This window comes from Oryx dammah, unplaced genomic scaffold (genome assembly GCF_014754425.2).
Source record: "Oryx dammah isolate SB20612 unplaced genomic scaffold, SCBI_Odam_1.1 HiC_scaffold_13, whole genome shotgun sequence".
Lineage (NCBI taxonomy): Eukaryota > Metazoa > Chordata > Mammalia > Artiodactyla > Bovidae > Oryx > Oryx dammah.
Genome location: NW_024070197.1, coordinates 29,495,766 through 29,520,334, shown reverse-complemented (window position 1 = coordinate 29,520,334; position 24,569 = coordinate 29,495,766). Strand labels below are relative to the sequence as shown.

At 46.4% G+C, this 24,569-nt stretch overlaps 1 protein-coding gene across 1 annotated transcript in view; it reads right to left on the bottom strand.

The window, feature by feature from the left end:
* The window catches only part of RANBP10 (RAN binding protein 10), a 58,255-nt gene that overhangs the window by 21,653 nt on the left and 12,033 nt on the right, over nucleotides 1-24,569 (bottom strand). Inside the window, exon 3 of the mRNA XM_040253294.1 lies at nucleotides 17,050-17,102. Within this exon, the coding sequence (XP_040109228.1) occupies nucleotides 17,050-17,102 (53 nt within the window). The remainder of the gene's footprint in view (nucleotides 1-17,049; nucleotides 17,103-24,569) is intronic.

Below are 24,569 nucleotides of genomic sequence, written 5' to 3'. Positions count from 1 at the left end.
CTTTGCATGGCAATAAAGATTTTGCAGAAGGGATTAAGTCAAGGCTCTTGAAATGGGGAGATGATCCTGGATTATCTGGGATGGGGAGAATACAGTAATGCAGTTACGAGGATATATGTAAGAGAGAGGCAGGGGCGTCAAGTCAGAAAAGGTGATGTGATGGTGGAAGCAGGGAGAGAACAGAAGATGCCATTACACTCTGGCTTTGAAGATGAAGGTCGGGGGCCATCAGTCAAGGTATGTAAGTGGACTCCAGAATCTAGAAAAGGCGAGGAAGTAGATCCTCTCCAACAGCCGCCAGAAAGACTGCCACCCTGCTGACACCCGGGTTTCAGGACTTCTGTCCTCTAGAACTGTAAAAGGACTATTTCAATCCACTACTACTGTAACAGCAACAACAGGAAACTAATACAGTCTGCTATGGCTTGCCTGGAAAATCCCATGGACAGAGGAGCATGGTAGGCTCCTACAGTCCATGGGGTCGCAAAGAGTCAGACACGACTGAGCAGCTTCACTCACTCACTCACAGCTACAGAAGAAGCTTCTGAGCATTTGGAATGATCAATGCAGAGAAGCAACACCTCAGCTACTTGTCTCCTGCTCTTCGAAGCGCTATGAAGTGAAAAGCTTCTCAAAGAAGATCACAGAACTGTAGTGTATCTTCAATAGAAGCTATCATTTCATAGCCAATATTTTTTCCAAACACCATTAAGAGCTTGCATGTGTGTGTGTCTGTGTAAGATGTGTATGAATGCATGTGAAAGGGTTTTTAACTTGGGTTAAAAACAGAATGTGAGTATATGGCTCATTTAGTAACAGTGGCTGCAGCAGAAGCAGTTTGGTGTAAGACCACTGTGCTACTTTTCCACCTTCTGGAAAGAACAAGCATCATCCAACTGTTACCAAAGGCCTGCTCCATGGAGCTGACAAATGGTGGGTGGTGTGAAAGGAGCAGAGAAGATATAACATCTAAGTAGATCAATGAGCAAACAAGAAAACACCTGGCAGAAAAAACATGCCCTGAAAAAAAACTGAGCCAGATGATGAGCTGGAAGTGGGAGTGGGGATGAGGACTGACCCCTGAGCAGAGGTCAGCTTGACCAGAGTATCAGAAGGAAGAATTTTCGAAGTAAGAGGAATGAGTTCAGCATGTCTGAGAAACAGAAAGGCAGCCAGTAGGGCTGGAGCTGAGTGAGACTGAGGAAAGACTGGGAGTGGAGCCAACAGGGTTTGCTGAACGTAGGCGCTGACGGCATGAGGGGAAGTGAAGACGACTCCCAGGTTTCTGCCCTGGGCAAATGGGTGGATGGTGGTACCACTCACTAAGAGATGGGGAAGATGGACAGGAGGAAGAGATCTTCAGGACACGTTAAATCTGACATGTCTTATTAGACATCAAAGCAGCTGGGTGGCAATACAAGGCAGGTGAGATGACTGTGGCTTGTCCCAGATGTGGTAAGGCTGCCATGGGGAACACTCACTAAACAAACAGTGGTGTGGACAGAAAACTTAAAGTGAAGTCACTGGAGGACTTTCCTATGCGCTATCCTCACACAATTGCTTTCTGTTTTCCTTTGGGAGAAAAATTCAGGCTAGTCAAGGACTAGAAAGGGCAGAACAAACACAATAGAAAGGTACCAGAAGCCCAAAATAGATGAGGACATGTTAAAGGGCACAAAGTCACTCGAAATTCAGTCACCCCCACCCTCAATGAACCTTCTCCCCGGGGCTTGAGAAGTTGTGCAGCAGACAGAAGGGCTCCCCAGGAGGTGCTAGTGATGTAGAACCTGCCTGCCAACGCAGGAGACGTAAGAGACATGGGTTCAATCCCTGGATCGGATTGTGTGTGTGCGCGCGCACACACACACACACACAACAGATAGAAGCTGGACTGCACACACACAGACACAGACACACATACAGACACACACACACAAGACAGGAGCTGGTACTACAAGGCCATTGTTGAGGTATCAGGCAGACAGAAGAAGAACTGTAAGGCCAAGGCCTAAACGCTGTCGCACATTCTGCAGTCCCTCTGGTTTTTGTTGTCAGTCTTAGGCTAAGGTCCTAAGGAGAGGGGACCTGGCTTTTGTTAGAAAGAGACACTGCAGTCCTGGATGCCAGGGTAGCTCGTGTGGCCTGAAGGGCCTCTGCAGTCTGCTCTCGCACACAGCACTGTCCCTTCTCAGGTGGCAGACCCTGGGCCATCACTCATCTTCTCAGACCTTGGTTCCCTTCTCTACAAAATCAGGGGGAGCAATTAGACATCATTGTCAAACGGCCCTAGGAATCTACTTACAACAACACTCCAAGAGTCCAAACCAATCAGTAATTATGGTAATCCCCATCTGAAGGCTGAGGAAACTGAGGCACTGAGAGGCTCCACGAAGGCCTATGGTCTTGTAGATTACACTCTCAGAGGCTTGGATCTCCTATCTTCCTTTCTTTTGGGGGGGGGGGGCACTGTATGATGCAGTATGTGGGACCTTTAGTTCCCCAACTGGGGATGGAACCCACACCCTGCCCTCAGTGGAAGCATGGAGTCTTAGCCACCCACTGAACTGCTAAGGAGGGCCTCTGGTCTCCTATTTTCTGAGGGACTTTCGAGTAGGCTCCAAGCAGGTACCCATGAGAGTGAAGGTGAAGACTCCTCCTTCCTGGGGTGGTCCCCGATCCAATCACAGGGAAGAGGAAGATGCTCTGAAGACCAGACTGGGCTCCATCAGCACAAACTGCAGGGAACCCCAGGCTTCCAGAGCCTAGGCTCAGCCCCTGACCAGCGCTACTCCCTGTAGGTGACTGGCTGGGTTCCGTCAACCTTTAAGAAGGGACTGGGCACCAGCAGACTGGGCACCACACCGCTGGCACCCAGCCCCCAAGGCTGTGGGAACAAACAGCAGGATCGGGGAACAAGGAGTGCCAGGATATGTCTGCCAGCCCCCTTCACTGGGGGATAGCACTCCTTTTCTCAAGAGGTAGCTCCTCCCCTGTGCCAACCCTAGGGCTCCAGTGGGGAATGCTAATCCTAGGGACCCTCCTCCCTGACCCAAGCTGGACCAGTAAAAGATCTTCCTGGAATTTCTGTACAAGGGAGCTGGGAGGAGAGTAGGCCTCAAAGCCCTGTACTGCCATTGTTTCAAACTCATGTAGAAAGCCAGTTTGACAGACTAAAGCTAATAAGCAGAAAGCAGACAAAAGACAGGGAGAGAGCCTGAAATCCCAGATGGCATTTGAGTCCCCAAGACTTTGCGCCTCTCTTTCCCCTGCTTGAGGGCTGGCTGACTCAGCTGGTGAGAGATGGAATTCTCACCCTGGAAACAACCAAAGTTCTCTGACTAAAGGGGCCACATCCAAGCATCTTTACGTTGCCTAACACGTGGCCCACAGTAGGTACTCAAGAAATATCTGTTGGAATGGAAAGGGAAGCGGGTTGAGGGCTGGCAGGACACCTGAAGCACAAGCCCCTGGGGTCAGACCATGCTGACTGACACACCACCCAGGGGCCATCCTGGGCTCTGCTGAGAGTTTGGTTACTGCGACTTTCTTTTTAAGAAAAGCTAAGTAATTAGAGCAATCTGCCTGCATCATGCCCTCATTTGTATAGATTAATGGTAAAGCCACTTCCAGACCCCCCAAAGAGGCTACAGACCTGGCTCATCCCCTGGGAAAGTCCTATAACTTTTCTGGGTTTCAGCTTCCTCACCTCTGAAGGAAGGCAGCTGATATAAGTGTCCCTGCCAGCTCTGGAAGAATCCATAGTTCTTAGTCCTCCTTCCCATTAGGAGGGTCTAGCAACCATGGTCTTTCCCCGACCTCTGCCTAGGTGAGTCTCCCCTGCAGCCCTATCAACCTCAGCTCCGGGACAGACCTCCTCCGACCTCCCATTCCTGCCCCAGAGCCAAAGTCAGCCACTTTCTCAGTGTGGACCCTGGCAGTCACCCCTCCCTGGGTGAGCCTGGTGTGAGGCTGGGGTGATGAGACCAGGAATGAGGGTTATCACCCTGGTCACAGGGCCAGAAGCAGCTGTCTCAGAGGATGGCAGGCTGTGAGGGCCAGAAGAGAAGGAGGGGCTCAGCTGCCCTTCAGGGAAACAGCTCCAGGGGCTTGGGGACGGCGGATGCTGGTGCTGCGCAATAGGGACGGCACTGTGACAGTGACCACCACCCAGCTACCCGTTCTTCCCTTTCCAAAAAGAACCAACTCCGTCCCTCCCACAGAGAATGGATGGGTTGCCAGGCTGGCGCCCACACAGAAAAGCCTATCCCTGCCACGTCAGACACCTACCAGATGCCGGTGATGCAAGGAGAAGCACGCCACATTCAGGCCAGAAGGCAGGAGGCCCCAAGCGTCCCATTCTGCTGCTCTGGCACCACCCACTTCCCTCTCCCTCATTACTGGAGGGGAATTCCCAATCACAGAGGTACGGGGGTGGCTGAGGACAAAGCTCATCATCTCGGCACTCCCAGATGCCTTCCCTGGTTAGAGCGACCTTGAGGTGGGCGACTCCCTCTAGGGGGTGCCAGGGACTCCAGCGTGACTGCTCCAAGAGCCCCTCTGCCAGCCACTCCCATCTGCCAGGACAAGTTGAGGGCTCAGTCCCAGGGGAACTAGGAAGGGAGGGGACGCCTACTGCTGCTTGGAGAGATTTCCACATCATCACCACATTAGCACCGAAGTGGGGAGCGGGGCTGGTGCTGTACCTGCCTACCAGGCTCTAGTCCTGGCCCACAACTGACCAACACACAGGCTCCAGCCCAGGCCTCATAAACCAGCCTGAGCGCTGGCCCCTAGGGCATCAAATCACCTCTCTCCCCAGCAAACAGATCCTGATCATCACTGGACTTTGAGATCAGGAAGCCTTGGGTCTGAATCCCAATTCTGTCACTTCTTAGCCTTCTGAGTTCCCTTGGCTGAATGCTTTCAGGGTTGACAATGGACATGGAAAATCAGCCTGCAGGGGGCACTCCCCAGCAAGCTTCCCTGCCCCCTCTCTCTTTACCACCAGCTCCCGGGTCAAGCCGGTACTTCACACTTCCTCGTCCTCCTGCCTTGAGGGAGTGAGCAGGAATGGAGCCAGCTTTCCTAACTCACAGCCCACCAAGGGCAGCACCAGGCCGGATCCACTCTTACTGGTCCCCGGCTTCCTGGGTAGGTCACCTGGCCCTCAGAGCACTTGGCCATGCTACTCGTGGGGTTGCCAAAGAGGGAAGGCGCTGGGCTGGCTTGGCCAGGGTGCTTCCGAAACATGAGGTTGCTGTGGGGGAAGTGCGGATGTCTTAGGAGATCCCCTGGCAGGGCTGCTTCTCAAGCGTGGTCACTCACTCAGGGTCAGCCCTCCCTGGAAATCCATCAGATAATTGTTCTTCCGATAACCTCAAACATCTTAAAAAATCTGATGGGACTCTCAGCCCGGAGCAGGTTGACAATGGATAATGGGAAAGCGAAAGAGATTTTCTCATCCAGTAAACTCTGTGAGGGCAGTATCAGCAAAGCCTTATCACAGTGCTCAAAAGACTGTTACCCCAAGCTCTAGGAACCTTAACACCAAGAACAGGACCAACACAAGCCGCAGGTGATGACTCTGACAGCTCCAGACTAAAGGGGCCAGAGGGGCCCTAGAGGGTTTTGTCTTTACGGCAGCTCAACACGAAGACCAAGGCAAAGTGGGCAGGAGGAAAGGCTGTCTCTGTAGACAGCTGTGACTCTAGGAGTCTGTCCTCGTAGGGGCACCCAGGCCCTACACTGAGGTAGATCCAGGTGTCAGCTGAAGCTCTGGGCAGGTTGAGGGACAATGCAGCCAGCACCTGCATGTGAAGGGGCCTTCCACAGGTCGTACCTAACCTCAGAAACAGATACCCAATTACCAGGAGAGGCGCAGGGACAGCCAGGATGGGTGGGTCTGGCCAGGACATGGCTCAAGTGGCATGGGGCACATTTGGAGGGCTACCTGCCCACACCTCAGGCTCCCAGAGGACAAGCCAGGTCTCTCTCTCATCCATGCTGAATCAGGCTAAGTAAAGGGGTGACCCTCTCCCCCTAAGCTCAGGTGCAACCTCAGCTCCCTGGCCTTGGTATCTCTCCTCTGGGGTTGGGTTTGGCTTGTCCTTCTTGCCACTAAGCTCCTCCCAAACATCTGGGCAAAGTCACTGGACAGATGACCCCTGGTAAGGTAAGCGCCTGTGACGTCCTGCACCTGCTACCAGATCCTGAGAAGTGGGCATGGGTAAAACCCTTCCCCAAAGAAGGCCCAGAGGGACACTGTACTATTTCCAGGAGCCCTACATCCAGACTCCTTCAACTCAGCACTAAGGAGGCAACAAGAGGTTGAGCAGTAACTGGTCCCACTCAGCTCTCCCCTCATGTGGCCCCAGTCTCCGGCCACAATAGACGACACTTGATAATCTCTGTTTTCAGAGACTGACAAACTCAGGTTTCAGAACTGGCTCTTCTGCTGTCAGTGAAACCTTGTCTCAAAGGACTTAACTTGCCCTGAAAAACACAACCTTCAATCCAGAATTTTTACTTCTGTGCTACAGAGGGGTGGTAGCTAGTATCTGGAAGAAGAACAGGACACTGTAGACTAGAAATCCCCAGGCCCAGGAATAACTTACTTGTTACCTTAGTTGAGGGAAGAAAGGCCCATGCAAAAGGACCACAGGTTTAACTGGCCATGGGGCCAAGGGCCTTGCCGGCCCAGGCAAGGGTTGCAGGGAAGCAGAGAGCTCTGACACAAAACAAGCTCCACAGGAGGGACTGAGGAAGGCCCTGTGGCACCAACATCATTAACTCCAGTGAACCACCAGGAGTTTAGACCACCCTCTGCCTGGGCCGTCCAGTGGAAGCTGTTGCCAGAGCTCCAAGGCTGCTAAGTTTCTGTCCCTCCACTCCCGCTGGGGTCATTTCCCAAGAATACCTCAGAGACAGAACAGAATGAGAAAGGCAGCAAGGGGACGAGACACACCCAGCACAGAAACCCCAACCTATCTTCCCACAGCCCCGGTCCTGGGAGCTGCTCCAGTGGCTTTGGGGCCCCTCCTGCCTGTTCTCCTTCCCCAGGCCAGGCTGCCTCAAGACACCCAGAGGCATGAACACAGAGCCAGCACCCGCCAGCTTCTTTGCTTCACCAGCCTCAAGGGATACTCGCTGGGGAGGCTTGCATGGCGCCTACCATCAAGCCTGGGTTCTTGAGGCCTGTTCCCAGGGGTGTTTCTGGCATTAGGAGGGGTATCCCAGATGCCCAGGGCCACTGTGATGGTTCAACCCACCCAGTGGGAGAGAAGTATGACTTCCCCACAGAAGGGACTGAGCAGCCCCAGGGCAGACCCCTGGGAAACAATGCAGATCCTGGGTTAAAAGAGGCTCCAAAGACAGGTGGTTACCAGCGGTGAATCCGAAGGGGGCTCATGAGCTGTGGGGAACGAGGATCTCAGCCCACGTGGAGGGAGACAGAAGGAGGCCCCCATGTGGTGGGTACAGACAAACAACATTTGCAGCCTACTGGAACCCACCTCCGTGCCACCTGCACAAAGCCACCTGCTACTGCTACCTGCTCTGAGCAGACACCTTCCTCTGTATCTTCAGGAGCACAGAGAGGAAGGATGTCCAGCACTCCGTTATTTGTTGCTGCACCCTAGCACCTGCCCTCAGGAGCCTGACATGGACCCTCACTGGTCTGTCCTGATCTCTGCTATCTGCTGCTGCTTTCCCGTGGCACACGCAGATACGAAATATCAGCTGTGTGCAGAAGGTGTCCCGCCCGGGAGAAGCAGGGACGCAAACACTCCCAGGGGTGTGCTCCTGATAGCCCACTCTGAGTAAGGAATGGGCGTAGTAAGGTCAGCTCCAGGGAGAGGAAAAGATGCTCATTGGAACCCGAGGATCATGTGGAACGAGCAGACAGTCCCTCCACCAGCCCCCTCCTCTCCCACTAGGCCCTCTCCTCTCACCCCTACCAAGTCCTGGCTTCCAGGTGCCATCTGCTTCAGGAGATATGCCCCTATCCCCAACTTCTAGCTGTGGTTCTTCCAGTTGCTTCTTTTCCAACAGTTCAAGGAAATGATGCCCCAATGGGCCTGGGCTCTCCTTTGAGGGGTTGTAGTGATGAAAGTAATAGATGCTACCCCAAGAGAACATCTGCCTCCTCCACAGAAACGGCAAGGAGGAAATGATTAGCTGTCCAGCTTGCTTCAGACTTGCTGCTGCTGTCCAGCTAGGCTGCCTAGTAACACAGCCTAGTCTCCCCAGCCCTGTATGAGGTACAAGACACAGAAGGAAGATTTGTCCTAGCCTCACCCTCTTCAAAGCAGCTGAGCCTGGGAGGAGCCCAAATCCCCTCTACCCACGCCCGACTTTCTTCCTGCTTCTCCAGCCCAGGGATCCCAGCCCATGTGCTCTGCTGCCAGCTCAACAACAGAAGGGTGGGGCTGCAGGTACACTCAACTGCCCACAGACCATCCTGACTGGCTTCAAAATCATTTAGCCAAGGGTTCTGACAGTCTTATTTTGGCCACACCTGTTCCTTGGTTCACACTTAAGGAGGCCAAAAACACCTTATAAAAGATAAACATCAAAACTTCGACATCTTCCAACAGAAACCCTTGACCATACAAGCTACCACATGCCCATATGTTCCTGGGGAATGACTGAACACAAGGCCTCATTTGAGAGGAGCTCTCTGTTACCACCTGCTCCCAAGGCCAAATAAGACCCCCAGGTGGCTACGCTCTACCCTCGACAGCCTTAGAGGCAAACATGTCCTCCCTGAGCGTGTACAGGAAAACCTGTAAGAAAACACTGAAGACATCAACATCCTGACTTTGGTTGCTATCCATCCTCATTCTTCATAATTCAACTCCAGCTAATTCACTACACATGTCTACTTAAATACAGAAAACACAGCACTGGAGAGAAAATGTCATTTAGAGTACACCTAACTCCACTCTGATGCACAAATACCCATTAAAGAATTTTAAATATATAGGTACTTTCTTCCTCAGACAGGAAAAAACACTTTATCAGTAACAATAAGCTAACACTCTTGAATCCCCTTTTCCTGTATCAGGCACTATTCTAAGCACTTTAAGCACTCAATCCCCATAATCATCCCATATATGAGTTAAGTACTAGCATCACGTTGAATTTACATATGAGGAAACTGAGACCCAGAGCAGTTAGGTGACTTGCTCCAGGAAACACAGCTGCCAGGATGCAAATACAGCATGACTCCGGAGTCATGTTCTCAGCCATTGAGTTACACTAATCCAGGAGCCAACCACAACCCAAGGGTTGGCTTCCTCACACAAGCAAAAGTGAGCCAGTAGCTGGTTCAACCATACTGAGCTCCGACACCAGGAAAGGGTAGACAGTCAACCCCCATGCACAATCAGTGCCACGACAGGGCAGTGCAGGGAGGCTGAGCTCCAAATGAAGGCTTCTAGCCCAAGACAGGCTACAGGCCAGGGGGAACTTGACTCAACAGTGGTTCCAGAGCCACACTTGGCTTACTGCAGCCAGTGCATTGAGGCAAAGCCCAGAGAGATGCAGGAATGGCCTGCTCCCACAGCCCAAGGGCATCTGTCTCACTCTGGGAAAGCTGCTATAAAAAAATGCGACCCACTCCCAAGGAGTTCACAATCCAGAAAGGATACTGGGCAAATGTGAAGGAATCACGTGGGGGCAAGGTTAAGTGTCACCAGACATGCAATTAGGGCTGAAGGGATCGGGAAGACTGCACGAGGGCTCACAAGCAAGGAGGACACCTCCAGGGCAAGAAGGACATCAGCCAAGGGCAAAGAAGGAAATGTTTGCAGAGTGTTTGGGGTCCCACACAGACCTGCTGGTGTGCAGTCTGTGTGGAGGGTAAAGGTGGCAGAAAAAGGTGAGCAAGGCCCACAACACCCGTGTCTGATGGGAAGGGGTGGGGGTCAGAGGTCCAAAGCAGGCAAGGGGCAGAGTGTACAAGGGGAACAGAGAACAGAGGCCCAAGGCAGAGAGATTAATCAGGAGGCGATGAAAACAGCCCAGTGGAGAAGCTACAGAGGCTGGAGGAGCACTGGAGGAGGAATAGAGAGGAAGTCCAGATTAAAGAGATGCTTAAGAGTAGTAGAACCATGGGATGAGGGAAAAGGAGGGAGGATCCTACTTAGGGGCCAGGGTGGACAGTGCTGTCAACAGAGACTGGGAACACATGAGGATCTGGGTTTTGCAGGAAGATAAACCTCACTCTGGGGCAAGCAGGTTCACTGTATACGAGACCTTAAGCAAAACGCTGAGGATTCTGGAAGTGCAATCTGCTCAGAATGAAGAAAGGAGTGAGTTGTACACTCTTGCCTGGAGGGCCCTTCAGCTGCCCCTTCATTAAACTTTCAGGACCTGGCAAAGCACTGTCAACCATTCAGGGGCCACAGTCTGCTGGGTCCCTCAAGGAAGGAGAAAATTGCCTCCACCATCTCCATACCCATATCACCCAGCTATTAAAAGTTCTAATCAAGAATAAGACCCAGATGGGAAGGCCCTGGAAATCCAGTGGTTAGAACTCATGGTTAGTGCTTTCACTGCAATGGCCTAGATTTGATCCCTGGTATGAGAACAGAGTCCCACATGCCACACAGTCCAGACAAAAGAAAAGAATGAAAGAGACTCCCATGGTGGTCTAATGGCTGAGACTCCATGCTCCCAATGCAGGGGGCCTGGGTTCGATCCCTGGTCAGGGAGCTGGATCCCACATGCCTCAACAAAGACTTCACAGGCTTCAACTAAAGATCCCACATGCTGCAAGTAAGACCTGGGGCAGCCAGACAAATAAATATAAAAGAATAAAAGAAAAGACAGTCTAGTGCGTGCGTGTGTGTGTGTGTGTGCACATGTGCGCGCATGCGCACACACACACACACGAATACTACTCAGCCATAAAAAAGAACAAAATGAAAAAAAAAAAAAAAGAACAAAATGATGCCATTTGCAGCAAGAGATCACCATACTAAGTGAAGTCAGAAAGACAAATATCATATGACATGACCTAAATGTGGAATCTAAAATATGATACAAAAAAAAAAATATGATACAAGTGAGTTTATTTATAAAACAGAAACAAATTCACAGACATAAAGAACAAACTTTCAGTTACCAAAGGGGAAAGGAGGGATAAGGGAAGGGATAAATTAGGACGCTGGGACTAGGAAATACAAACTACTACATATAAAATAAACATGGTCCTACTGTATAGCACAAGGATTTATATTTAATATCTTATAATAAATCATAGTAAGAAAGAATATGAAAAAAGAAAAAAAAGACAACCTAAAGAATAGGGGGAAAGCATGGCAAATTATGTCACTGACAAGAAACTTATATCCTGAACATATAAAGAACTCTTACAACTCAATAATAAAAAGATTAATAACCCAACTTAAAAACAGTCAAGTCACATGGTATGGCCAAAAAAAAAAAAAGCAAAAGATATTTAATAGACAGTTGTCCAAGGAAGACAGATAAATGGTCAATAAGCACATGAAAAGAGGCTGATATTATTAGTCAGGGAAATGAAATGAAAGGCACAATGAGACACCACTTCATACCCACTGGGGCTGCTGTTTGTAAGTGGCTCAGTCGTGTCTGACTCTTTGCAAATCCATGGACTGTAGCCCGCCAGGCTCCTCCATCCATGTAATTTTCCAGGCAAGAATACTGGAGTGGGTTGCTGTTTCCTACTCCAGGGGATCTTCTTGGCTCAGGGATCAAATCCAAGTTTCTTGTGTCTCCTGCATTGGTAGGCATTCTTTACCACTAGCACCACCTGGGAAGCCTCATACCCAATAGGGTGGCTATAACCAAAAAGTCAGATAATTACAAGTGTTGACAAAGATATGGAAAAATCAACCCTTATACACAGGATAGTGGGAATGTAAATGGGGCAGCCACCATGGAAATCAGTCTGGTAGTTCCTCAGATGACTAAACAGTGTTATCATATGACCCAGTATTTCTACACCTACATACAGTCAAGAGAAATAAAAACACATGTCTGTGCACATGTCTGTGCAACAGCTTGTATACAAATGTTTATAAAAGCATCAATTATAACAGCCAAAATATGGAAATGACCCAAATGACCATCAACAGATACAAAATGTGGTATGTCCATACAATAGAGTATTATTCTGCCAGAGGAAGGAATGAAGCTCTGCTATATACTGCAGTGTAGATGAACCTCGAAAACATTAAGCCAACTGAAAGAAGCCAGTCACAAAAGGCCACATATTATGTGATTCCATTGGTATGAAATCTCCAGAACAGGAAAAGTTCATGGAGACAGAAAGTAGATCACTGGTTTCCAGAGACCAGAAGGAGGGAAAATCCAGGAATGACTATTAATGGGTATGGAGTTTTTATCTGGGATGGTGAAAATAATCTGGAATTAGATAGTAGTGATGGTAGCACAACTTTGTAACTATACAAAAACCATGGAATTGTATACTTCAGAGGAGTGAATTTTATTGGATGTTAAATATATCTTAATTTAAAACTACATAGAAAAATGAGACTGATAACAGTAATTGTTCTTTCTAAATAATTAACAGAATGGAGTCAACTAATCTAAAAGATCAATCACGAAGGTGTTTTTAGGTTCTGATAATATTAATCACAGTCATTTTCCTATAAATTAAGAGAACCAGATGGGCAAAGCAGAATATACTAAAAGCAATGCCACAGGAAACAAGCTGCTACTTGAACCAGCTAATAAGAGAGGAAGAGGACACAAAAAAATGTCCTCCCCAAAGAGCAACTGGCCCTGATGGATTCACTGATAAATTATTCTAAACTTGCAAATAGAAAATAATCTACATATACAGCAACGAAAATAAGGAACCCCTCCCAAAGACCTATTAGGATTCTTCTCAAATAAACCAGATATATTGAGTTACTTCAGTATACACTCACAGGCATTTATAAATTTAACTGTCCACTTCTAATTAAATGTTTCCAATTCACTCTTTTAGGACAAGGAAAGGAAGTTTTTTTATTAAACCATAATCTACCACTTCCAGGAGCTCCCTGATATGCCTGAGTTCTTACAGTTCCTACTGCCTAAGATCCCTAGTCTGCCCTTGACCCCTTCTAGAAGGCCTCTTCTAAATTAGGTACTCCTGAACTAGCAAATCTGATTGCATCTTGCCTCTGCTTAAAACACTCCTGCAATTCAGCCATAAAAAAAGAACAAAATAATGCCATTTGCAGCAACATAGATGAACCAAAAGACTGTCATACTGAGTGAAGTAAGTCAGAAAGATAAACATCATGTTACCACTTATATATGGAATCTAAAAAAAAAAAAAAAAAAGTACAGACTTCCCTGGTGGTCCAGTGGTTAAGACTCTGCATTCCCAAAGCAGGGAGCACAGGTTCAATCCCTGAGCAGGAAACTAAGATCCCACATTCCACATGGATGCCAAAAAAAAGGGGTCAGGGGAATAAATCAATAAAAAATAAAGGATACAAATGAATTCATTTACAAAACAGAAGTCAAGTCACAGATAGAAAACAAACTTATGGTTACCAGGTGATAAGGTGGGAGAGGGATAAACTGGGAGACTGGGACTAACATATATACACTACTATATATATAATAGATAAATAATAAGAACCTGCTGTGGGAAGGGGGTTCAGGAGGGAGGGGACTCATGTATGCTTATAGCTGATTCAAGCTGGTGTACGGCAAAAACCATCACAATACTATAAAGTAATTATCCTCCAATTAAAATAATTTTAAAAAAAAACTTGCTGTATAGCACAGGGAACTCTTCTCGGTACTCTGTAATGGCCTATACGGGAAAAGAATCTTTAAAAAAAAAAGAGTGGCTGTCTGTACAACTGATTCACTGTGCTTATACACCTGAAACTAACACACCATTCTAAAACAACTACACTCCAATAAAAATTAAAAAAAAAAAAAACAGTCCTGCAGCCCCTACTGCTTATTTACATAAAAGTCTAGGCACCTTGACATAGTAATAAGACTCTTCCCTCAACTGGCTCATCCTGACTGTTCCCAGGAAACCATCCCATCACAGCAGACAACTTAAGAGATCCACTCACAGGCCCCACAGTATCACTGCCCAAAACCATCTGGCAAACTCCTATCTGCCCCTAAATACCAGGGTGAAATAGCACGTCACCCTGTTGTGGAGCCATAACCATCCCTATCACTACCCTCCACTACGTACACCTGAATCTATCAAGAGATACATCACCCCTCTAACATCTCATCTGGAGTTAACACCAAAGTCTCAAATTCTAGACACAGCTAAGGCCACCACCATCACTCCCCTCCCACCAACCATACATCTAAACTGTCCAAACAGCCTTCGTCTCAACCAGTGGCCTCTTAGAAATGAGATGAATCTGGCAGGAAGGTTTTAACTACTATCATCCTCCATCTCTCACTTCACCACCAAAATACATGCAAGTAATTTCAGGTATAACCGTTTTTGAACGATTCTTCTGGTTTTGGAGAACGTATGCTCATCACATACACATACACACACACACACACATACACACACACACAAAGTGACCCCAGAAAATGGAAAGCACCAAAGGGGATTCTGATCTTCCAAACACAGCACTGAGGTGAAGAGTGGCAGGCCCCTATCATTCCTGAGAAGCGAGGGGGTGTCTCCCTTCTGTCCCTACCTCTGTCCTAGGCTAAGTCTGCCCAGCCACTCAGCCAGTCCTATATCCAGGAAAGCCAGAGGCATCCATCATTCCTAGGGTGAATCCCTACCCAGATGCAACCTGATTCCTAGTTTCCACCTTATGGAATAATCAGGGAGATGATCAGATATGGCAGGAAGGAAAACCCTCAGGAGCTGGCAGGCAGAGTGAAAACAAAGACAGGTGCCATATGCATAGAACACTGAGGCTCCTTTCTCTTGCCAAAAGACAGATGCACCCGTGAGGCTGTAAACAAGGCGCTAGCCCTCCTGTGTTAGTGCTGGAACTAACACCTTATCCACTGTCCCCAAGCCCCTTCTCCCTACAGTTACCTCCCGCGCCCAGGCAGAGTCTGACTTCACAACAACATTGCATTAACAATGTCAAAGCATGTGACCCTCAGCTGACCTCTAAGCAGCCCAGAGAGGTCAAAAGCCCCATCTTATGAACAAGACAAAAAGACTAAGCCAGCTCCACACGGCTCCATCTCAAGAGTTTCAGGTCAGTTCGGGCAGCCCTTGAACCCCTTCTAATCTCATATGCTCCACTCCCTGGATCCTGGAGCCAGTGGCCATGTGAAAACGGTTCTTACTAAAGAAGGATGAATGTGTGGAACCCAGAATACCATGCTTTGCACATGGTAAAAAACTGCATCCCGAGACCAGCTAAAAGATATGCGTGAGGACTTCTTGATGAAGGGGCTTTTCGTTGTTTATTTTAGAGCAGATAACATATTCACAAGGAAGAATATTTCCCTTCAAAAGGGAAAAATTTTCTTCCCAGTCCTCTCCCCAGTCACCCTGATTCAAGGGACAGCAGATATTTTAAGTTTTTCTTTAACTTTCCAAAGATATTCTATGCATGTACAAACAGATATAGTGATGCACATTTTCCCCTTTTTTTAAAAAAAACATTTGGTAACATATATACATTGTTCTATGCCTTATATTTTTTACTTAATAATACATCCCAGAGATTACTCCTTATTCTTTTCATGGCTGCACAGTATTCCTTCACATAGATTAACAAAAATTCATTTAACCAATGTTCAGAATTGCTTAAAGTCCCACTCAATAACAGATTATAGTAGTTATTTTTGTATAATGAACCTATAAAAGCCTCTTTTCTCTGCAACCAAAGTCATGCAAAAGTTCAAGAGCACATTTAGTGCAAGACAAAGATTAAGAATCATTTTACCCTTGACGAGAAATTATCTTTCTAAGCTCCCTGTTCACAAAGAGGCAGAGCTATGACCACTCTAGACATATCTAGTCGGCCAAGGCTAGAATAACAAACATCACAGCTGCACACTGCACAAAGAGGCCAAACATGCCACACACATTCTGATTAATAACTAAAGGCCAGTTTTGCTCAGATTGAAGCCTTTTTAAAAGTCAGATTCCTGACAATTGTAATCAATCCTGAGCAAATCAAGATTTCTAGTGCTTGAAAGGAGTCAATTAGGAAAAAAAAGCCTGAGTGATATTAAACACAGATTGGGGAAAAAACCTGAAGGTTTAAGTGGTGGTCCCTCTTTGGAAAAAGCCACCTGCCTTCTTTGTGTCAGAGGCACAAAAACTAGAGAGGGCTTGGGCAAAAACATAGGGACTTTGCCTGCCTACCTGACAGAGTCAGGGTAGTGTGCACCTTGTCACTTAGGCCACTCAAGCCAACAAATGAATTGGGGACCATCTTCTAGAATCCACTAGCTTCTGGTAGAGGCTTTTGTCCTCTCAACTGTGCCTAGCCCAGGCCTGGACATGAGCTGCTGGGCAGAAAACAACTGAAATGGCACCTGGGTGGTTGAGGAGGCCCACCGGGAGGGCCCAGAGTGCTCCTTTATAAATCTGAGGTTGCCGACTGTAAGCCTAAGTCTCATACATATCCTATTTATTAAGACACTGCCTCAACCGTCTTCTACGTGGGAGGTCCCTCAAGGCTTTGGCCATTAACATGGTAAAGTAAAAACAGGACCAAGGTTGATGGCAGCCTTCCTCTCCAAAATGCCAGAGTTTCAGACTGGTCAAGCAAAGGCCAATGGGAGTGAGGGCTACTGAGGCGTATCCCTACAGGGAGCAAGCTCAGGTCGCTTGGTTCTGACTGTAAACAGTTCAAATTCCATGAAGGACAATCACTTGCCAGTTCATTTTTGGAATAGAAGCCCATGCCATCCTGGCCCAGTGGCTACCTTTTAGTATCCTCCACCCAATGGCTTGGCTTGGCGGGTAGGCAGCCAGCAAACAAAGTCCTCTCCACCCTGCTGGCTCCCACCATGATTCTCATCACAGAATGGATCAAGAGACCAGAACAAATGTTCTCTTAGCCAATGACTCACCAGGAAGTCTGTTCATGTTGACGCCTTGAGCTGAGAGTCCTATTCCCATGTACCTTTGAAAAAGCACACACACAAACATTTTGGTTAACAAATGGTTATGCATCTCCCTTCTCAGATATTTCTTGGTTAAAGAAAAACAGGAAAAGCAATGAATGCAGAGACTCCTTTAACACACTAGTGGATCTTGGAGAACTTTTGTATTTTGATTTTCTAATGGAAATCTCTCAACGCCTTAAGCAGCTGGAAAAACAGGAGGTAGTGTCTACAACCAGGGATCACTAGCTTCAGTTTCAGAGGAAAGTTTCCTGGAATCACTGCTTCCCGTCCTTTGGCTTCTGGCTTCCAGCTAAGGCAGTGGAATCTATTCCCAAGAAGTACCTAAAAGTAAGTAGTTCAATCCTACGGAGTGTTTGGCAGAATAATGCAAGGTTAAGCCACAAGGACAAGCCACTCTTCAGCAAGAACCAAGACATGGAAAAAGTATAGCCACCTGGATCCATATAGAGTCATAAAGACCCCTCATCACACAGGGTTTCTTCTCTGAGGTCTCCAAATTAACTACCCTTGCCCCATACATTCACCACTAGCCTCTTTAATCAACCAAAGCTGAAGGTGATAGTGTGTGAGGCCCCAGAGACCCACCGTCTACTCCTTCCACCCAGGAACCTAAACAGCTAAGGCAGCCATAGCCAGATGGGACCCGCTGGGCAACTCTGTCAAAGATATCTCAGTTGCACTCATGAGAGGGAAGGTCAGAGAAGGGAATGAACAGGTTTTTTTAGTCTATATATTTGTAGTGTACAAAGACATGGTAAGGTATTTCCCCAAGAACTTAGGAAATAGAGAAACAAGTCACCACCATCTAAGTGCAAAATACTAGAAACCCACATATGATGCCTGCTGTTAACCACGTATGAGCATCAAGATGTAGCTGAGAATATCACAACAGTGAAAACACCAACCAAGATGGCTAAGGTGTAATTTTTGGTTGCATAACAATGTGAGTGTACTTAATGCCACTGAATTCTTCACTTAAAAATAATTAAAATGGTAAAATTTATGTGATGTATATTTTACCACAATAAAAATGTTTTTCTTTTAAAGCAATTACATGGGGTTGCCTTATTTTGACCATTTCCAAGTAGCTGGAAATTACATTCCAACTGCTCCCTGTTGTAATTGTGCAAGGAACCACCTCACATACGTTTCTCCATTTTGGACTCTTCTCTTCCTCTTCCGGCATGTTCCACGAAACATATGGACCAGTATCCTAACACTACCAGAGTCCCCACCACATGGTGCTCCAGAACCTGTGAGCCTTCCATCTGCAGTAAATGGAATGCCCTTCTCTGGCTGACTGCAACAGTGAGTGTTGGAGGAACAGGAAGGAAGGCTCTAACCTACCCATTTTCCCCTGAAACCAGCTTTCGCATCTTTGTGGGCAGAACCCATGAAAGACACCAATCAACACATGGCCCTAATAACTGGCCTGCAAGTGTTAGGGGAAAGGAGAGGGAAGGGAAGGGAGAAAAGAGGAAGGAACAACACTTCAAAGAAAGGCTTCTATGGTTCAAAGGATTTGAGACTCTCAAACTGCCTGCTACTTCTTGCCAGAAGGGGACCCTTCGACAACCATCAAGAGCAGAAGCTGTGTAAGCCTGCTGGCAGGATTCCCATTAGGCTAGAACCTGCACATTTCCCCAGAAAAATAGCAGCCCAAATAATCAGCTTCCTGACTTTACATGGAAGAGGCTGCCAAGAGTTGGTCTCCATTCCCTTTATGCCATCGCTGACCAAACAGCAAATGACTCTGACTGCCCTGCAGTCAATCAATCAACATATGCGAGTACAATAGAGCCAGGAGTTTGGAGTTTTCCTAACTTGGATGCCAGGCCACTTATCCTGCCGTTTTAGAGCCCAACACCAAATGCGATCCCACCCCTCACATTCAGCTTTCCTGACACTAAGATGAAGGCTTATGTGTTTGAAGCACATATGCTTCCTGGGTGACCCCTGACTGCTTAGGGCTACAAATAGGGGAGGTCAAGGGTCATCCAGGGAAAGTATGCTTAGCCACCAGCAACAGAGATCTGGTTCCACAACTTCCCAAGAGAACATGGAACTACTAAGGCACATGCACTCAAATACAAGTTGCTTAGGTCTCTCAACAGGAGAAGCCTCTTCCACCTCTGGCAGCTACCCCTCAACACATTCCTATAGACTCTACCCCACAACAGTGTTTACCAGTGGATGGTCTGGGAGCCTCTGTACAAACCCCAGGGTCATCTTGAGAATCTGAGTAGGTAAGCTAAGAGTAGAGCACCCAGAAGAGACCAGTCTCCACATTTGAATGTCATGCCCCTAAGAGTGTCACTGATAAGGGAGCAGCCCCACAGGACCCTAACTTGAAATGTTCCTATGAGGTCAAGCTAAGTCAGAGTTCAAAGGGAATGAGTCCCAACTCTTCAAACACTGTGTGACATTAAGTCTTTCCAAATGTATGATGTCCTAAAATTTCAAAAACATGCAGCTTTCTAGCAAGTATTCATACACTTGAAAACTGTTATCCAACCAGTTTAAGATAAGCAAAGAAGGGAAAAAAAACTATAAGGACACAAAAAACACTGAATTGTACACTGTAAGTGAGCAGACTGTATGGTATATTACTTCTCAAAAACACTCAACAAACTAGGCATAAAAAGAAACAATCTCAACATAATAAAAGGTCTTATATGAGAAAACCACAGCTAATATTGTATTCAATGGTAAAAGTCTGAAGACTTTCCCTCTAATAACAGGAAGAGGAAAGGTGCCTGCTTTTGCCACTTCTATTCAACAGAATATCAGAAGTTCTAGCTAAAGCAGTTAGACAAGAGAAAGAAAGAAAAATGCATCCAAATTGGAAAGGAATGGGTAAAACTATCTCTGTTCACAGATGATATGATTCTATACGTAGAAAATTCTAGATTCCACAAAAAAAACTGTTATAACAAACAAATTCAGCCAAGTTTCAGGATACAAAAACAACACACAAAAAACAGCTGTGTTTCAACATACTAACACTGAACAATCAAAAAAGGAAAAGAGAAAATAATTCCATTTACAATAGCATCGAAAGAATAAAATACTCAGGAATTAACTTTACCAAGAAGGCAAAAAGCTTATACACTAAAACCCCTAAAATGTTGCTGAAATTTAAAAATACACAAATAGCGAGCTCCTTGGCAGTCCAGTGACCAGCAGGACTTAGCACTATTGCTGCAGGGGGGCTGGGTTCAATCCCTAGTTGAGGAACTAAGATCCCATAGGCACATGGCATGGCCGAAAAATACATTTTCTTAATTTAAATAAATAAATAAACATAAAAAGACACAAATGGAAAAACATCTGCCCATACATGGATTGAAAGACAATGTTGTTATGATGTCAATACTATTCAAAGCAATATACAAAATCAATGCCATACATTGAGAGTGTTAAAAAAAAGAAGTTAGAATCATATTTTTTTAATTTCAAAACTTACTAGAAAGCTACAATAATCAAAACAGTGTTGGTATTGGCATAAAAATAGTATGGTGGATGACTATACAACCCTAGTGTCCAGTTCGTCCACTGGAGGCTCTTTCAGTATTGCAATCTGGTATTGCCGGGAGAAATATCAATAACCTCAGATATGCAGATGACACCACCCTTATGGCAGAAAGTGAAGAGGAACTAAAAAGCCTCTTGATGAAAGTAAAAGAGGAGAGTGAAAAGTTGGCTTAAAGCTCAACATTCAGAAAACGAAGATCATGGCATCCGGTCCCATCACTTCATGGCAAATAGATGGAGAAACAGTGGAAACAGTGTCAGACTTTATTTTGGGGGGCTCCAAAATCACTGCAGATGGTGACTGCAGCCATGAAATTAAAAGACGCTTACTCCTTGGAAGAAAAGTTATGACCAACCTAGATAGCATATTCAAAAGCAGAGACATTACTTTGCCAACTAAGGTCTGTCTAGTCAAGGCTATGGTTTTTCCAGTAGTCATGTATGGATGTGAGAGTTGGACTGTGAAGAAGGCTGAGCACCGAAGAATTGATGCTTTTGAACTGTGGTGTTGGAGAAGACTCTTGAGGGTCCCTTGGACTGCAAGAAGATCTAACCAGTCCATTCTAAAGGAGATCAGCCCTGGGATTTCTTTGGAAGGAATGATGCTAAAGCTGAAACTCCAGTACTTTGGCCACCTCATACGAAGAGTTGACTCATTGGAAAAGACTTTGAATGCTGGGAGGGATTGGGGGCAGGAGAAGAAGGGGATGACAGAGGATGAGATGGCTGGATGGTATCCCTGACTCGATGGATGTGAGTCTGAGTGAACTCCAGGAGTTGGTGATGGACAGGGAGGCCTGGCGTGCTGCGATTCATGGGGTCACAAAGAGTCGGACACGACTGAGCGACTGAACTGAACTGAACTGAAAGGAAAGCAGGCCATCCTCGAAGGCCTGGATCTTGGGACATCTAAAAAGGGATGCCTGTTTTACATGGAATTACCAAGGAAAAAGGAGGTGAGCATTTGCTTCCTTCTTGGTAAAAAGGTCAGGCAATGCTAGGAACACTCACAGACACAGGCTGCCATGGTCTCCTGGGAGGCAAGAGAGGCTCTCGCTCCCCAAGCCAGTGACTAGAATAGACAGAGCTTAGCTCCCCGACAGTTCATATGTCCACCAGGGCTTTCTTTTCAAGCAGCAGGATACATCTGAGGAGCTTGCAGGAAGTTATTTACCTCATAAAACAACTGAAGGTAAGCTAAACCCATCTGATTTTCTTCTTTCTTCCAATATGGCAGCGCAATGTAGACTATCATGTGTCTATCATATTAGACACAATAAGTATAGAGAGACAACCGACAAGCTACCATGGTAGGGAGGCCACCAGTTGGCATCCACCTCAGTCTCTATCCTTTCCTGCAAAAAGCACAGGAGCCTGAAGGGTGACTCTGCCTCTCTGTCAGGCTCCAGAGAAGAGGGCACCAAGCAGCCCTACTTGGACCAAGCTGGGTGGGGATCCGCCAGAGAGCAGGACAGAGGAGGCGCAGTGGCAGCGGTGGCCCTGGCAGGCCGCCAGGTCCGCCCTGGGGCAGCAGAGGTGAACGGGGGCCTTGCAAGATGACCAGCCTTGAGAACGGACTGGTGGCCTCCGGGGCCTGTGCTGCCCTCCACCCGCTCTGCTGACTCTCCCACAACAGCACAGTCCACTGGATCCACCGCAGTCATGCGGAGAGTTGCACACTCCAGGCGGCTTGCATTCTTCTTTCTCTTTAGTTTTCCAGATTTTCTACAATTAACATAAATTACTTTGAGAGTCATAGAAAAACTCATTTTCAAGAGCCAACTGATGGCTGCACACTGAGGAGGTTGCTGGCTCTCAGCCATCAGATTCTCCCTGGGCTGTCCCAGCACAACATTTCAATGCCAGGGAGACACAATGGGAGACTGGGCCTTCGTGTCAGCTTCTCGGTATTCTTACTTCCCTGAACCTTGACAGGAGAGCGGAAGCTGCGTGTGAAGAGCACACCCGCAGAAACAGCCAAAAAGGGTCCAACTCCATGCTCAGCAGAGGAGCTGGGGCTCTGGCTCACATGGTCCCTGGTGCATCCTAAGCACCTCCCAGAGCACACCCTAACTCAGGACGATGAGTCTTGGATTTCACCCCACAGCTCAGGTTCCCTGTCAGAAAAAGACAGGTTGGACTAACGGTCTCCTAAGTGCTTTCCTAGCTCTCACCTAGAGACTTCAGCTCTTGGCCGAATAACGTTTGGGTACTGTTCCAAGTGTGCTGTACCCAGATGCAAGCCCAAAATGGAGGAGACCCTGGAGCTGTGATCAAAAGCCATCAAGAAAAGACACCAAAAGAAAAGGAAATTATAGATCAATACACCTTCTGAATGGAGATGCACAAAATTTCAACAAAACTATAGCAAACCAAATTCAACATTAAAAGGATTAATACCACAACCAAAGGGGATTTATGCCAGGAAGTCAAAGGTGATTTAACATAAGAAAATCCATCAATATAATAAACCACATTAACAGAACGAAGCAAAAAAACACACACACACACACTATCATCTCAGTTGACAGAAAAAGCATCTGAAAAACCCAACACCCTTTCATGATGAAAACACTCAGAAAACTAGGAACAAAAGGGAACTTCTTCAACATGATAAATGGCATTTAGGAAAAATTCACAGCCAACATACCCAATGGTGAAAGACTGAAAACTTTTACCCTAAGAGGAGGAGCAACATGAGGATGTAGGCGTTTCACCAGTGCTATTCAACACTGTACTGGAAGTTCTATTCAGATTGATTACACAAGAAAAGAAATAAAAGGTATAAAAATTGGAAAGGAATAAGTAAAACTACTTCTATTTGCAGAGGACATGACCCTACCTATAGAAAATCCTGTATAGAGAGAATCCCAAATGATATACAGGAAGCTTACTAGAGTTAATAAACACCCAAGTTGCAGGATACAAAATCAACGCACAAAAAGCAGCTGTGTTTCTATATACTAACACTAAACACTTAAAGGAGAAAATTAAGACAACAATTCCATTTACAGTAGCATCTAAAATCAAACAAACAAACAAAACCCTCAGGAATAAATTTAACCAAGGAGGTGAAAACGCTTGTACACGAAAAATTATAGACCATTGCTGAAAGAAATTAAAGAAGACAAAAATAAATGGAAAGACATCCTGTGTTCATGGACTGGAAGACTTCAAATTGTAGATGGAAAGTGTTGTTAATACATTCTAAGTTGGTCTACAGATTCAGCACAATCCCTGCCACAATTCCAACAGTCTTTTTTGTAGAAGTGGAAAAGAGAACCCTCAAAATCCATACAGACTTGCTAGGGACCCCAAGTACCTAAAACAATCTTACAGAAAAAACAAACTTAAAAGATTTGTTTCCTGATTTTAAAATTCACTATAGAACTAGAGTAATCAAAATAGTGTGGCACTGGCATAGGCAGACGTATAGACTAGTAGAAACGAACTGCAAGTCCATAAGTCAATTTACACAGCCAAGTCACTTCCAACAAGAGTGCCAAGTCCATTCAACGGTGAAAGAATAGTCTCAAAAATTGGTGCTGAGACAACTGGATCTCTACTGCATATCTTGTAGAAAAATTAACTCAAAACAGATCAATGATCTTAATATAAGAGCTAAAACAATAAAACACTTAAAAGAAAAGATTCATGACCGTGGTTTAGGCAATGGATTCTTAGATATGACACCAAAAGTATGAGCATCAAAAGAAAAAAATAGATGAATTGGACTTCATCAAAATTAAAACTTTTATGCATCAAAGGTCATTATCAAAAAAGTGAAGAGAGAATTCCCTGGCGGTCCAGTGCTTAGGACTTCACACTTCCAATGCAGGGAGCACAGGTTTGACTCCTGGTTGGGGAACTACGATCTCACAAGCTGTGCAGGAAGGTTAAAAAACAAAAAGTGAAAAGACAACTTGGAA